The following is a 16,854-nucleotide window of genomic DNA, read 5'->3' as shown; positions in this document are numbered from 1 at the left end:
TTGCTGGCAAACGACCAGGCCACGCGCGCTCCCAGCCTCTCCTGGGGCTGGCTCATTAGCACACTCAGCACATCCAGCAGCTGCAGAGCTAGTGCCCTGCGCTGTGCTGCCAGGCTGGGGCGGCTCCGGAGGAAAAGCCCAGGGGAAAAGAAACCCCCTGGTCCTCCACGTGGGGGCCAGCTCCAGACATCGCTGCAGGGTCTGTACGGGGACCGCAGCGAAGCTGGGATCCGCTTCACGGGCTTGCCACGGCAAGACGGCACAGAAAGGTGCAGCAGGAGAGCACAGAGCAATGCTGGCCACAAGCCGTTTGCTGAGACTGGCCACGTCCTGACCCCTTTCCATGTTGTGCCCTGGCAGCTCAGCTCCGGGGCACCCTCAGTCTGTGGGAGAGCCTCCCTGCTGCCCCCCTGCTCTGCTGCCCGCTCAGCAGTCAGGCCACACTGCTGCTGTGGACTGCAGAAAGCTCACAGCGTTGCACTTACTGCGCTAGCCGCCCCGCCGGACTCAAAGTGCCGACCACAGAGCTCTCTTGCACCTTTCCTGCCCCACCTCGTCTGTGTCCCTGCCCCCCCATTGGCCTTGTGCAAACAGCTGCTGGCCTCCCTTACTTCCTGTTCTTGGCATCCTACTGCCAAGCTTAAGGTGCCAACCACCTTCTCCCATCACAGCCCAACAGCATCTTCTCCAGCCCTGCACTTCCCACTCCCCCAGTAGCATTCAGTGCTGACAGGTCTCCTCCCCAATTCCCAGGACTCCTGGAACTCCTGACTTTTACCCCCACCAGGCTGTCCCCTTCCTGAGGGACTCCCCACCTCCACGCTGAGCCCTTTCCCTCTTCATTCTGCCTTGGCAGCTTTATGCAGGCCTTGGGCCCCAGCTCCCTGCTGCATGGAGCTAATGCCAAACTCTGCCCCTCGGCTCAGCACAAGACCAGTGAGGCTGTTCGGGGTATGCACATGAGAGAGGTACAGAGAGCAGGGACAGGGACGGGAAGACCTTATTCACCGTCCCACCACAGATGAGAACAGGGACAGCGTCTGCACTTAACACTGAGCTCCAAAGACATTTACATTTAACCAGATGGAAGGAAGCATTTCAGACAGCCACTGTTCTGTGGAACTCAGTGCTACAGCGCACTGAGCTCTGTAGGCTCAAGAGCAGGCTGGAGGTTCCTTGGGACAAAGAGGCCATGCACAGGGGCATTACAGCCTATTTTATAGAACAGCTAAAAAGCCTCTTGCCTCAGGTCAAGATATGAGCTACTTACTGGATGGGGAGGCACCAGCAGCATTCACACTGTGGGGCCGTTGGCACCTGCTATGGGCTACAGTTACAAACAAGACCAGCCTGAAAAGATGGCAGCTCCTTCTGTTTATTTCAGACCATTTCTCCAGTTTATTTTGAACTCTAAAATCTTGTCCTCAAAAGCACTTGCAACTGCTCCCAGCTTGGTATTGTCCACACACTTGATAGGTGTAGTCTCCATTCCAAAGTCACATATGAAGATATTGAATAGAATTGGAGCTAGGCCAGATCCTTGTGGAACACCATTTGCCCTTGACTGTGAACTATTCTGCGAATATGGTTTTCCAGCATGCCTTATAGTAGGTTCATCTAGGCTGCATTTCCCTAGTTTGCTTATGAGGTCCTGTAGGACTATATGATATTTATGCTTGGCATGAGAGCAGGGGCCTGAACCAGATGGCCTCTCAGTCTTACAATAGGATAGGATTCTATGAAGACAATATCGGAAGTCTCCAGGCATTGCTCCACAGATCACCCATTTCTATGCCCCATATGTGGTTATCAATTTAACAAGAAGTTGTTTATAGAAAGAAGCCCTGGGGTCCACTGGAGCAAAGAACATTCCTTTAAACATTACAAAGTTGCAGTTACTGTTATCAGCTCATCTGGAAATATACACTTCTATAATCCTGTTTCAAACTATTTTTATACTTGGGGACCACAAAGCTAGAGGGGAAGTTGTTACAAACTATTGTGTCAAATACAGAAATTTGCTTTTTGTTTTAGAATTGGTTGAAGCACCTTTAGAACTGGGAAACACAGAAGCAGCTACGTTTAAATTCAACGTAAGTATGGACCCTACTTATTCCTAACCTGTTTCTGATTAAGTATTGATTGGGTCTTTCAAAATGAGGTGAGAGGTGTTATATAGTAATACACCTAGATTGGTAGGCAGGTAACAACTTGGAATATCTTTATGCTATAGTCGTTAAAGTTATGATTTTACAAGAGACACACTAATGTTGGTGATTTTAATTTAAAATTCTAACCCCGCCCCCGCGCAAATGGCCCATGTTTTGGCCTAATCATGCATCACATTTCATTATTGAAGAAAAAGCCATTGAGAGTTGCCAAAGGGCAGATAAGTGTCTTCAATTTATAATTATTTTAATTTAGATGTTATATTGTACCTTTAAAATGAATGATGACTTTGAAAATTGATAATAAACAAAAGTGCTCGCAGGCAGAGTTCTTTGAAAAAAAACTATTCAATCCTATAGCACATTTGAATGGTTCAATTATAAACCCCATGATGCTTCATGCATAGTGCAGAAACATGCCATCAAGTAAACAAACAACAATCAGGGCATTTTTAAAAACAGTCTCATGGGCTCCATTCAAAAGGTCCTTAACTAATTTTGTTTAAAAAATGGGGCTGAGACAAAGACCGGGAAGTTTTCTATAAGGAACATTTTTTGAGAAAGTGATGAAAGACTGAAAAGTACTTGATAATATAATGGTGCTTTCAACTTCAACATTTGCATTGGCGCTGGGACACTAAATATATATATATGTGTAGATGTGTGCACACCATATCCATGGAAATCTTGACCGCTCTGAGCTGTAACGTACTGGAGCACCTTGCTAAGTACAAGCAATTACTGAAAGCTGCAGTGAGAACCTTGCACTCAGGTCTCCCTATTTCTCTTTGACTAAGCTAAAAACAGGAGGAAAAAAATCGAACAAATCATGTGTCCTGTGAGTTTAATTTTTATCAATAACTTTATTAATATACAACTTACTTGTAATGAGTTTAAGAAGACAATCTGTGACTTGAAGGTGTAGCAATGTCTCCCCCTATGCAATCCAGTGTTGATTCTTATCAGACCTTTGCAGATACTGGAAAGTTTTATTTGAAGAGTTTTATTCAAACTCACAAAATCACTTTACCGACTCCAAGCTTCTTGTTAATTTTCCACAGGTAATTCACAAAAGGGTTTTTTTGTTTTTTTTTGGTTTGTGGAAAAAAATCAAATACTTGTGTAAATGTGGCTGGGGGAAGGTTGGGAGTGGAAGCACCTGAGCAGACATTTTGCACTCTCAGTTTTCTCTATTTCCTATTTATGAAAGCTTGGCATCTGGCTAGAGCACAGACTCCATAAATCATGCCATATGTGACTAATCACACAAGTAATAAATTGCAGAGAACTGAAGCAAATAGTGAACTTAGCAGAAACCTGTTCTTATAGGATGTTCCAGCAATTTGGAGTCACACACAAAAGTTTGTGGATGAAGTTAAACATCAGAAGGCTAAAATTAACAAAATTATTCTCTATAAAATTTGCACCTAGATGAAAATTGTCATTATAACCACAGAGACAGTTACAGAAACTGTCTCCCTCATAACCTTTAAAAGCTCCTTAGATCTGCACAGTGGCTCATGCCCGAAACTCTTCTTATATGGCCACCAAATCTAGTAGCAGATAAGTAGGAACAGACTTTTGTTTAAGCCTCAGCACTCTGATCTAATTCTGGCTTAATGCGTTAGGGTCTTTGTACACAAAACATGCACAGTGCCAGTGGCTCACTTGGACAGGATTTCTGATTTTCATATCCAAATTATTGTCAATGTAAGTCAAAGAAAACTTGGAACTTCATGAAAATCTTGGATCCCTGGTATTAAAATATTTTTTCTCCATACTGAGAGTATCTTTTTTTCTTTCTCTTCTTTAAACACAAATCAAACATCTCAGGATGGTTTTATCACTGAAAACTTACTCGACCTCATTTTTAAACCCATTGTATACAAGTTTGTTTGTATCCTCAACACAATCTGCTTATTCTCACAAAAATGCAGCAAAGCTCGGAGTGTAAAATCAAAGAACCCAGGGAGCAAACAGAGGAGAGTCGGTCAAGAACCAGGTTCTGTTAATTGAATGTTCCAGTTCTAAGCCAGCTCTGGCTAGAAACTGGGCTCCTACTGCTACACTAAATTTAAACTTGTTAACTTTTAGTTATCCCAGAGGCCACCATTATAGCGGAGAAACTTTCCACGCCTTTCCAAGGGCTCACCGCTGACCAGAGACAGAAAGCACTTCCCAAACTGTAAGAAGGTTTAAACACACAGGAAGGAAAGCAGAAAAAATGGCAAAGAAGGTTGCTCCCTCCAGATAATTTTCCCTAAAGAGGGAGCAGTAGGCCCTGTCTGCCCAAAAGAAATAGTCATACTTAGTGTGCTTGTAAAAACATGGCCAAATTACAAAAGAGTACGGTTTTGTGGCTAAGACACGTAGGATGACCAGATTGCAAGTGTGAAAAAACAGGACAAAGGGTGGGGGTGAGAGATGCTCATACAAGACAAAGCCCCGAGTATTGGGACTGTGCCTATAAAATCAGTACATCTGGTCACCCTAAAACACTGGGCTGTGACTCAGCTGGCTTGGGTTCAGTTCTCGGCTCTGTCACAGATCCCTGTGTATAATCGCTTTGCTTCAGCTCCACTTCTGCAAAATGTGGGATAAACTATGCAGGGAAGAGTTCTCCCGTTTTCCAGAAGTGCTTGGATACCCTGTGGATGGGAGCTATGTAAGCAGAGAGCATTCTGACTAGTTTAGAATTAGTTCATACAGATGGACAGGAAAAAATATTGCCATGTTTTCATGGTTTTAGCCCAAGTCATTTATAGAGGAGATAACATGATGGGCAGAGATAGTTCTTGAATTTAGGTGTATAGTGTCCCTAAGATACTCTACATGCTCTGGATTAGAGCCAAATAAAAGGGCCCTATAAGAGGAAATTAAATCTACAGAGTTGGGGCAACAGTTACAGGATTACATTTTCAATGGTCTGGAATAAGAAAAATTCCACAAGCACAACAGACATCCAAAATGGCTCAACATAATTTATTTTTATGTTAAAATGTACAGAGTTCTTTTGAAAGTACTTGCTAGAAAGGGAAAAAAAAGTGATATTACATACAAGGAGAAGAAGGGAGGCCAGCCAGCCAGGAGCGTAACACAGATAGAATTACAAAGGCATCCAAGGCCTCCCTTCCCCTTAGCTTACAAGTCACCATGAACAAAGTACAAAGAGGTTACAAAACAGGAAAAGCAAATATAAACAGACAGGAATAGACTTAGCTTCATTTGTACATGCGGCTTTTAGAGGCATCTGGAGCTCTATTCACACACTCTAGAGATCTCTTTAAAGAGAATTTTTATCTTTCTTAAAATAGTTTTTAATATTCTACAACAAAGATAAAAAATTTTAAAGATGGAATGAAATGAAAAAGCTCTTATTTTAAAAGGCATCAAAGTCACTAACAGTGATTTTTTTTAAATTTCTTTTAGAAGATTACCCAAGTTATCTTGCTAAAAATACATTTTTTTAAACAGAAGTGAAAAAATGGTAGGTACCAATATTACTGCGTTGGATAATTTCTTTTTATAATATAGAAAAGAACTTTTTTTCTACAATAGTTCTACAGTCACAAAGGTTTGTGGAAAAGGGAGCTGCCCAATTGATTAAAAAAACATACAAAAACCAAACCAAACATAACAGCAAACAAACAAACTTCACTGCCCTCATTTCAACAGCTTCTCCTCCTGTCTTTAACCCTTTCTCTCCCTGCCCTCTGCTCCCTCTCCCGCAACCACAAAGCAATCACAGCTGAAGATCTAGGAAGAAGAGGGCAGCACAGTGCGCTTTCTACATGGATGATTTAGAACCTGAATAGTATATACAGAGAAATGGAGTCCTACACAGCCTCACACGTGCTCCAAACAAAGGAATAAGGAGTGGAAGTCCTTGGAATTCTGCCTTTTTATATTTGGCAGTTATTGGAGAAGTTCATTTTAGTGCATCTGAAGAACCCTCAAACCTTCATTTGGATTTTTTGTTTTATTACTGTCAATATCTCTAGAGAATAGACAATAAGAGAGAACTTTACACGAAAGGGTAATTCCTCTCTCTTCTTTTTGCAGCTGATGGCATGCTAACAGGTGCAGTCAGTCGCTCTAGAGCTACACAGTTGCATAGCAGAAAGAGGATGGTGTGCACAAGCACACTACAAAATCCAGCTGACTAGGTCCCACTGTGGTATGCTGACTGTCCCACTCCCATTCCCTCCCTTGCAAGGAGTTGAAATTCCCTCTGCTTCCCACACACTGACTCAGAGGTGAGGAACTTCCTAGGAAATTGTCTCAAAAGAACCCAGGATAGCAGTAATGTGCCTGTTTTAACACCAGCACTCCCCTGAAAGTAGGGCACACTCACCAGAATGGAATACTGACAAAGACTTGGTAGATTTCTTGTCACTTACGCTTCATCTTCCAAGACTATGTGAGTAAAGGAACTTAGAGGCAGACTACAGGCTCTTGAGCTCAAACTGAAAGGCTCAGAACCAAGACCCTTAGCATTTCAAAGCAGATATTCAAGAAGAGTTTGGGATTTCAAGAGTTATGGCCAATTAGCAAGTGGTCAAAACAAGACCCTGTAGCCATTTTCTGTCTTTCTGATGCACAGAAACTCTCTCTTATACTTCTGGAGGCTGAATTAGGGTTCCATACAGTTCTCCTTTGAGATGCTAATGCTAGTTCAGACCGACAGTGTGTGTGTGTATATGTGTGTGTGCGCGCGCGCACCGGATGGGAATATTTTAAAGTGACATTACACTTCCAGAATAAAACAGACAGACTGTATTTCAATTAATCTATAAAGACAGTGTTAGAAAATTTTATGTTTACCTCTTATTCCCAATTGTATGGTGGGGCAGGAGGATCAGAAAGTTAAGAGAATTTTTCCTGCCTCATTGGAATAAAGTGTTTGTCCTCCATGACCCCTTCTAAGTCTCCCATAAGTGCCTCTTGCTGGACTTAAGTAGGAAATGCAAGGGGGGGACTAGAGGGATGGGTTTTGTTACCTTTTGAGATGTCGGACATTGTAATGACTGCAGCCCTGAGAGCTGCACACAAAGGGGCATGGGGAAGAAGAGGAAGGGGTGGGGAACATACACTTGAAAATAAAATTTAAAAAGATGATTCACTGTTAAACATATTCTGTGTGGTCAGCAAAGTAAGGCTCTTTTAAATTATGAAAAATCTTGTGCACGTTTTCCCCCTAAAACCGTTTTAAAATTATTTCAGCTGTAAAATGGTTCAGGATTCTGAAGGAAACAAAAACCCAAAATGAACAAACGAAAAAAGAATAAAGACCAGGCTTCCTAGAAAATAAAATAAACCAAAGAAAAACCCTCTAAATCTACAGCAACATTTTTAACTGGAAAAAGGTCCGTTTTCTCTGGTTCGTCAGTATAAAAGGTTCCTTTATTTATATATATTTAAGTTTTTAGGTTGCAAGTTCATCTCGCTCATCTTCTCATGTACGGTCCATTGAGCGACTGCTTGGGCACCCCAGCAGCATTCATGTAGCTGTGATGGGAGGGGCCAGTATACATCATGTTTCCATGAGGGTTTGGCTGCATAGGCTGCTGGGTATAGGCCTGGCTCCCCATCATTCCCATCTGCATCTGCATAGGATACTGTGCTGTCTGGTTCATGTAGGCAGGGTTACTATGGTAACTGCTGTTCATCATGGGCTGTGTCATTCTGTAGCTGTTCATGGCATTCAGGGTGTTCATATTCATGGAATTAACATTGTAGGGGGGAGTTGGCATCAAGTTAACCCCCATGTTCATACCTCGCTGAACAGCTAGCGCACGAGGGCCAGCCTGCATGGCAACTGCTGGTGGGCTGCGCCCATAGAGCTGCTGCTGGTGTGCTGTTGCAGAGGGCAGTGGTGCGGATTTGGAACGAATGGAAATATGCCCCTTAACTGGCATTTGCCCCTGCAACCGTTGCGTATGTGGGATCCCAATGTTGGTGGCAGACATGTTACACTGAAGAAGAGGGGATGTGAGGTTCATGGTGGTGGAGGCCAAGTTTGGTGGGGGTGTCATGGTGGCTTGTGCTTGCGGCGTCCCAGCTAATGGATGAGATGGAGCTAGCTGAGCCAACCCTGTGTTGGACAGAGAAACACTGGTTGCATAGGAAGTCACAGCAGGAGAATGGCTATAAGGCATGGCATGAGGGTCCATAATGGTGTTTGTCAGCTGCTGCAACTTGGCTAAACTGAATGTGGCTGATGGCTGAGAGTAGCTCCCAGCACCAAAATCTCCTGGGATCCTCTCATAGATACTTATGTTGCCAGTGCTGCCAGATTCAGGTATCTCCATGATCATCGGTGCGGGGGTGAAACTATTATTCATGCTACACTGAGACAGTGGAGGTTGCTGCTGGGGTGGGGGTGGGGGCTGAGGCTGCTGCGGCTGAGGCTGCTGCTGCTGCTGCGGCTGCGTGGCTGGTTGCTGGTTGCTTGGAGGCCTTTCTACCACGCAGCTCTGAGGTGACTTGATGCTGCAGTTTGCAGCAGGCTGGACAGTGCTCTGTTGCATCATGCTGCAGCTGCTGCCGATGTTTGCCATTTGCTGAGTGACAACACAACTGTTCTGAGTGAGGCTACTAGAGGAGGACAACCCCCCATAGGAGCAGCTGCTCTGGGAAGAGTTATTTCCACAAATGCTGCCTCCCATGGTGGAGTCATAACTGCTGGGGTTTTCGTAGTTCTCTGTGGTGCTCTCAATGCTGCCCAAGTCACTGAAGCCACTGTCCACCACCTGCTGAGAGTGGTCTGATACAGAAGGCACATCCATCATGGGGCTGGTCTCCATGTTCTGCATAGAGGGTGCGGACAGGGATCCTTGTTCGGGGCTTATCTGGGTGTAACCACTCTCCAAAGCAGGCACATTGGGACTGCTGACCGAACGTACAGATTGGCTAGGATGGGACTGAACAGAGGATATTGGACTGTTGTGTTCTGAGGCATGGCAATCTTCAACCATTGATATCTGAGGGTCCTCATCTGTTTGAGTGTAACTCTGCAAATTCTGACAAGCTGCAAGAGTTTCCTCACAGTCCTGGTACGCTACATCATGCTCATGACTCTCCTCTTGCGTCAAGGACTGGACTGCTTGGACAGTTTCCAGATCTAGTTCACTATGAGGAATCTCTTCCTCTTCCTTTAATTCAATTAACCTTTCTTTAGAATTTTGCTCTTCTTCATGATCATCTTCAGAGCCAGGGACATGCTCTGAGGCCACTGATGTCTCATGGGAAGCCTGCTCTTCCTCAGAATCTGCCTCTGCCTCATTTTTGCCCTTCACCTCTTCTCTACTGCTTTGTATGCTTGGTTCTAAAAAAGACTCCTGGACATCAGGCTCCTCCTTCACTTCTTCCCTAATTGGCAGTTCCTCCAATTCTTTCTTCTTCGCAGAGTCAAGGTGACCATCATCTTCATCATCTGCATCATGGTCTTCATTTTGGTTTATAACTACTGCCACTTCATCATCCTCTTCTTCATGGTCATGCTCAGGTTCTTCCAATTCTTGCTGTTCTTCTTCTGATTGCCTTGGTTCTTCTAATACCGGTGGCTTCTCCTCTACTTCTTCCTCCACCTCAGGCTCCTTAACATTGGCTGCTGGACTGCTGCTGCTGTCCACAGGAGAAACTGCTCTCACTTCACTACTAGTTGCATCTTCCTCTTCTCCCTCTCCCACCTCCTCTGTTCCAATATGCATGTCTTCCTCCTTCTTCTCCTCAGCGAGGGGCTGCTCTTCTTTCTTCTGAAGAGACTCTTCTTTCTCCTGCATTTTGGGTTTACGTCCTGGTTTTGAATTAGTTACCATGGCATCAACTCCCCCATCCTGAGCAGCTACTGGCACCCTTTCCCGATTCAGTTTAAACCCTGGCTTTCTACCAGGTCTTTTCTTCCAGTGGATAGGTTTGCGACTTTTGCCTTTGGGCCATCCCTTCTTCTTTTTCATGGGTGTGGAAGTATCTGCCTCAAATGGAGAAATCTTTGCTTCACACTTTCTGAGCACAGATATTGGCTTCAAGGTAGGGGTGCCTGGAAACACAAAACAAAAATATTGCTTAAACTTTTCGTAATTTTCGTAATTACTTAAACATTTCCTCTTCTCTACCTTTAAGTGAACCCTTCCCTTCCCCCATTTCAAAGTCCCAAGCATGCTACCCCATTTATAAAGTCAATGTTTATGAACAATAAAACAGTACAAAGAATTCTTAACCCTTCCCCCCCATTTCAACATTTGCTCATTGATAACACATGAAATGAATCACATTTGCAAAAAACATTTCTTCAGAGTTTTGAGCCTTTAATATATAATCCAAATTCAGTGTCATACTGTACATTAGAAGAACTAAAACTAGAAGAACCATAACTTTGCAAGTACAATTAATGTAATGTGTTTTTAATAGAAAAATATTCCACTTGAGCAAGATATTTTCCACATCTATGAAAGTCCGTTGCAGGTATTTTTACATTTTCTTCTGTTCTTCAGTAGAGATCTAAAATCCAGAACTACTCCCTTTCCAGTTATTACTGAAATGGATCAAAATTAAGGTAATTATACAGATCCAGTAGCACACTAGAGGTCAACTACACACCTAATTTGGAACCAGAAGTCAGCAATCAGGCAACAAAGACCAAAAAAGCAAATACTGTACAGTACTGTGTTCAACATAACTACTAAGAAAAAACAAAGGGAAAGTTTTAGAAAGATTTGATGAGATAAGGAAACTATTTCTGTACTTGTTTCATTTAAATTAGGGTGATTCAAAGCTGCATTTTTTTCTGCACAGTAAAGTTTCAAAGTTATACTAAGTCAATTAAGTCAATATTGGGACCAGTTCTGTTCAATATCTTCATCTTTTTTTTACCGGACAGGAGGTAAAAATATCAGACTGTCGGGATCAATACCGGACACCTGGCAACGCTACTAGTGGGGGGGAGAGGGCAAAGGGCTCCTCCACCTCCAGATTAATCATGGTTTGGGAAGCCCAGAAGCATCCTGACACCGCCCTTTCCGGTTTTGGCCCCACCCCTTCAGGGCAGCCTGGGTCAAAAATTATTGCCCACCCCTGATCAAGGGCTTCCTTGAATTAATTCCTGTTTGAACTAGAGCATTTCCCTTACAAAAATAGCCAAACATCATTTATAATTTGAGTGATGAAGAATCCCACACAGCCCTTGATAAGTTGTACCAATGGTCACACATTTATAGCTTATTTTTAGTTTGAATGAGTCATGCGTCCAACTTCCAGCTACTGGATCAAATTACACCTTTCTCTGCTAGACTGTAGAGCCTCTATTCCTGTTCCCATGCTGGTACTTACAAATTGTGATCAGGTCACTCTGAACATTCTCTTTAGTAGCATAAACAAATTAGGTCTCAGTATAAAGCAGGTTTTCCCGATCCTTCATAATTCTTGTATAACTGATTGGCATATTTGGGGCTGGAAGGAATATTACAGGTCAAATGGCTGAAGATCTGGCAGGGGGAGGGGAGGGGGAGAGTTGACTACCTCTGCAGCATAGGGTAGGGGGTCACTTGAAGGTTTAAACTAGAGTAAATGGTAAATTTTCTGTAACTTGAAGTCTTTAAACTATGATTTAACAACTTCAGTAACTCAGACAGAAGTGAGGTGCTATGGCCTGCTATGTGCAGATCAGTGATGGCAATAATTTTTGATGGGGGGGGGGGGGCACTCTAAGAATTTGGAAAGTGGTCACAGACTGCACTTTTGTACAGTATTAATGAAGGGGGGGCAGGGTCTGGGAGAGAGGTTGGGTGCAGAAGGGAGCTCAGGGTAGGGGACTGGATGTAGGTGAGGGTGTGGGGTCTACGAAAGAGTTTGGGTGAAGGAGCAGGTTATGACCAGAGGCAGCAGATTGGGGTGCAGGAGGGATGCCGGGTCTGGGAGGCAGTTTGGATGCAGCAGAGGATTCTGATCTGCAGGAGGAGTGTTGGAGGGAGTGCAGGATCTGGGAGGGAGTTTGGATGGAGGAGGGGGTTGTGACCTGGGGCACAGAGTTGGAGTTCAGGAGGAGGTGTCAGGTGTGAGGTGCCAGGAGATGCTTACTGTAGGTAGCACCCAGGTTGGTGGCCCAACAGCACCCTTGGGCAGACTACCCAGGCCCCATATGCCATTCAAAATGGCCTGCTGCTGGAGCCAGGGGGCAGCGGGCCTCCATATGCTGTATGCACCCACAAGCAGTTTCCCTGCAGCTCCTATTAGTCAGTTTCCAGTTAATGAGAACTGTGAGGACTGTGCTGGGGGCAGGTGCAGCATGCAAAGGAAAACCTTCTCCTTCCAAGGAGCATACAGATACACACACATGCTGGCCCCAGCAGCTGGCCACTTTGAGGAGAATATGGGGGCCATGGCAGACAGCGAGCCTGCCTGAGGGTCCTGCTGAGCCATGACAGGCTGCTTCAAGCCTCCAGGCTGTATTTTGCCAACCACTGGACTAGATAATCATGATGGTCCTGTCTGACCTTAAAGTCTAGGAGTCTTGTGAACATCAGACCTGGACATCTGGGTATGTTTAATCAAAGTCAATGTCTACTTAAATCTAAACAGAAGAGCCTAGTAGCAACCACACTGAAACTAGAACTTACAGTTAGAAAAAGACTGAGCATTTTAATTCTATATGGGAAAAAGCTCACTCTGTTCCATCATGTAAATGACTGGATGCTATGGCATTGGATGTTTTAGAAATGCTAATAATTAAGAGAGCAGAATGCAGTGAAAGGATACATTTTGTCTCTCTAGAGTAATGGTGGGCAACTAGGGCTGCATGCAGGCTGCATCAGGGTAGTCTGATTGCTGACCATGAGACATTTTGCTGTTCTGTTCTCAGCCAATGGGAGCTGTTTGAAATGATGGACAGCATGTCTCTTCACAGAGAGCCACTAGAAGAGAGCTGTGGTGCGCGGTGCCTACAGATGGTCACCATTAGCAAAATGTCTCGTGGCCTGCAGTCAGATTACTCTGATGTACCACATGCGGCCCGCAGGTAGCCTGCCACTGCTCTAGAACATAGACTTGCTCACAGAACCCAAGATCCCTTCTAAATCCAGGCCTTGAAAGATGTACCACCTCTCCCCATTCAAGCTAGTGGTCCTGATGTGACCCAGATACAACTCCACCTGAGGCCCTAGGCCACATTTCAGACTTAAAATGATGTTTTGAGGAAGTTACAACACATTTGTGTTAGCCTAAAAGGAATTTATTCTGAAATCTGAGCCAAATCCCGCCCAGGCAAAGCCTAAAAAAAATCCACTTATCTGTTGTGTCATCAGTTTCTGTAGAATCTAAGCTTTAATTTAAAAAAGTTTCTAGCCTATATGGTTGTGAAGAAAACTTTCTAAATGTAAACTGACTGTAAATACAAATGTTATTTCTCTGAGCCTGAAACCTTCTCCTATGCCTCTGCTCAGAGTGTTCCCAAACTGCAGCAGATTAAAAACTGATAAAAGTTTTTGATCAATCTTTAATTTCTTCTCCTGAAATGGTCAGCATTGAACTAGTTATAATGACATTAAATTGTTATTTTGTTAAATGAGAGAAATTCACATTATTCTTAAAACCTAATGCAATTTTCTGCTGGATCTGCAAAGACATCAGCATTGATAGAAACAGTACACAGTAAATGACTCCAGATGCAACAATTTCTGATATAGTGTACGCACTTTTGGGAACATATTACTTGAATGATATTGACAAATATGAGGCTGTTTGGAGAAAAGGAACAGAGTGACTAAGGGGCAAGCAGCATTAAGTCATATGGGAAGATTGAGAAAATTAAATATATGAAGCCTGATTAACAACAATTGGAATGACAGGAATTATAGTAAACACAGCCATAACTAAGAGACATGAGATAAAATTAAGTGAAGAAAAATGTAAGCCAATTAAGGAAACCTAGAAATGTGATGCATTAATTTATATAATCGTTTTCCAAGAAAAGTACTGGAAGTCTTATTGCTTAAAAGGGACCAACTAGATCTTCTCTTCTCTAATTTCTATCAAAAAACAATGTTCAATCTGTAAAATTATTTCCCTAAAACATATGATGTGCAACATGATCAAGTTTTTTCAAATCTTAACTATTGCAAGTTATGACAATTTGTTATTGTAACTGTGCAATCCATGTTGCATTAACACTTTTTTTTGCATTTCATTTTAATGTAAGTAGGGATTAGCACCAGAGGAATACAGTGGTGATTGGTGCTATAGAAATAGCACAGATAAGATAAAACTACATCATTACATCTTTAGTGTTTAATCTAGGACTAATATACTTCCCTTCTACAACACTCCTGTAGTCCATTGGCCTCTGTTAAAATTATAAATATCTGAGGTTGATCTGACTGGAAATCTGTGCCTACTTAAGATATTTTGTTGGAAATTACATGGCAATGTAGTCAACCAGTTTCTGAGGGATACCGCTATTACTTACTGAACACCCTCAACCATATCGAGGGGCCAATTCACAGCTTGCTCATGAAACGTACCATTAGTGTCATCAGACTCCTCTTCATCTTTGGACTTCCTCTTAGAGGAGGGTCTGCGCCTAAGGGTATCTTGGGGGGCTAAGTGGCGAAAGTACCCCCGAGTGAACAGTTCACTCTCGTCCTCTTCCTCTTCCTCTTCTAGCTCAAAGGTAGGCTCCAACCGGGGCATTGGTCTTTCAGAATCAGAGTCCTCAAAAGGTTCATCCAACACCTCTGTGGTCTCAGAGATTGTTTCAGTGACAACACTACTATTGTGGTGCTTGCGCTTACGGACTCGCCTCTTCCGATGGAGAATTGGTTTCTGGGAAGGGGGGAGCAAAAAGGCATTTGATCACATACAGCAAAAAGTAAACCACTAAAAAATGGAAAAAAAACAAACTTCTAAATTCAACAGTTTGCATGGAATCAAGGTAGCCTCCCATCCCAAATCGAGACATTGTGGAAACAAACACTCAGATTCTGCCCTCAGTAATGCAGGTGAAAATAAAGAGGAATGCTACTACGATTACTGCCCTACTCTTGTATAGCAATTTAGCCAGTAGATCTCAAAGCACTTTGCAAAGGAGATCAGAATCATTAGCCCCATTTTACATATGGGAAAAATGAGGCACAGAGCAGCAATATTAGTTGCCCAAGCTTATCCTACAGGCTATCAGCAGAGATGGTGCTAGAACCCAACTCTCCTGACTTTCAGTCCAGTGCCTTATCCACTCAGCCACACTTCTCTGACATTACATGGATTTACACATGTGTAACAGAACGGTTTGTAAGAACTGAGGCTCAACATCCAGCAATGACCTGCTATGTACTCGTTCAGCAGGCTTAGTGTCCCACAGGATCACAGCTCCCTATCATCATTTCAGCACATATGTATACGTGAATTAAAACCGACTACACAGCTCATGCAGAAAAGATTACTTCTACTTTTTGTTTGCCGCACCTTGCCACTAATACAAGATTTTCTGGGTCATGTTTACAGACTTCATATATCCAAAGTCCGGCCCTCACAGTGCAATTCTTTTAGGCTTGCTGGTTAGTTAACATTGTTTTGTGAAGCTTGTTTTCCAATTAATGCTATTTCCACACTTATTGTGTTGTATTATTACACAACACAGAGGTATTTTGTAACAAAGGAGTGCAAAATAAAAAACCTAGGGGAAGGGGAAAACTTAACTTATTGATACAACAAAGTCGCAGATCCTTAAAAAAATTAGCATCCAATCTGCCATCTAACTTGTGTAGCTTTAAAACAAGTGTCTTAAAAAATGAACCCAAAATGGTACCAATGCAGGGAGAAGGCACACTGCGGCTTGCAGCCAGAGATGAGAGAACACCAGGAGCGCATACCTTTCGTTTTAAAGTTGGCTTGGTGAGAACAGGCGGAGAGTCTGAACGAGGACTCACAGGCTCATCCTCCTCCTCTTCACTACTTTCACTAAAGCACCTCAGGAGAGTCCTGTCACTGTCACTATATCGCCGGGGCAATCTGTCACACTCCTCTGTGAACCTGCATTTCAGGAGCTCAGTGCTGTTCTTTAGCTGCCCCCTCCACATTTCCATGCCTTCACTGTATCGCCTTCGTGGGGCTGAGGACTTTTCACCTTTGCCAGGCTGTCCCTGAGGGACTGCAGATTTTTCCTCCTCTTCACCATAGCGCCCCCGTGCGGCTGGAGATTTCTCCTCGCATTCCCCACAGCGCCCCCGCGAGGCTGCTGACTTCTCCTCACATTCCCCACAGCGCCCCCGCGAGGCTGCTGACTTCTCCTCGCATTCACTGCATCGCCCACTGGGGACTGCTGACTTATCCTCCATGAGCAATTTCTGTTCCTTCTCACTAAAGGGTTCTTGCAGTTTTTTGCCTTTTCGGCTCCATCGGCCTCTCCGAGATGGCTGGCTGTTTGCAGGAAGATTATCCAGGGGAAGAACTTGCTTATTGGGCCGTGTAGAACTGTCTGGAATTACAATGTCTGGCTTTTTTTCATTCTCCATCAGAGAATAAGGCTCTTGTTCCTTCTTCTCCCACAATACAGATTTTACCACCTGAATTAAATAAAATAAATAAGTTTCACATATTGTATTTAAAGTATGTTTCCATCCTGAATCCCCCACAAAGCCAACAAAGCTCTTGACCAAGACAAGGGACAGTTCTGGAAACAGAAGGATTCAGAACA

General features: G+C 43.5%; 1 protein-coding gene across 2 annotated transcripts in view; it reads right to left on the bottom strand.

Moving 5' to 3' along the window:
• Positions 1–5,129: 5,129 nt before the first annotated feature.
• Positions 5,130–16,854, bottom strand: part of KAT6A (lysine acetyltransferase 6A) — an 85,064-nt gene continuing 73,339 nt past the window's right edge. For both annotated transcript variants that reach the window (XM_075915716.2, XM_075915717.2), the window contains 3 exons: positions 16,031–16,723; positions 14,684–14,984; positions 5,130–10,209 (listed from right to left, as the gene is read on the bottom strand). In XM_075915716.2, the coding sequence (XP_075771831.2) occupies positions 7,616–10,209; positions 14,684–14,984; positions 16,031–16,723 (3,588 nt within the window). In that variant the 3' untranslated portion in view covers positions 5,130–7,615. The remainder of the gene's footprint in view (positions 10,210–14,683; positions 14,985–16,030; positions 16,724–16,854) is intronic.

The sequence above is a fragment of the Pelodiscus sinensis genome, chromosome 28 (assembly GCF_052426305.1).
Source record: "Pelodiscus sinensis isolate ZL-2025 chromosome 28, ASM5242630v1, whole genome shotgun sequence".
NCBI classification, from domain to species: domain Eukaryota; kingdom Metazoa; phylum Chordata; order Testudines; family Trionychidae; genus Pelodiscus; species Pelodiscus sinensis.
This window is presented reverse-complemented; position numbering and strand designations above follow the sequence as displayed.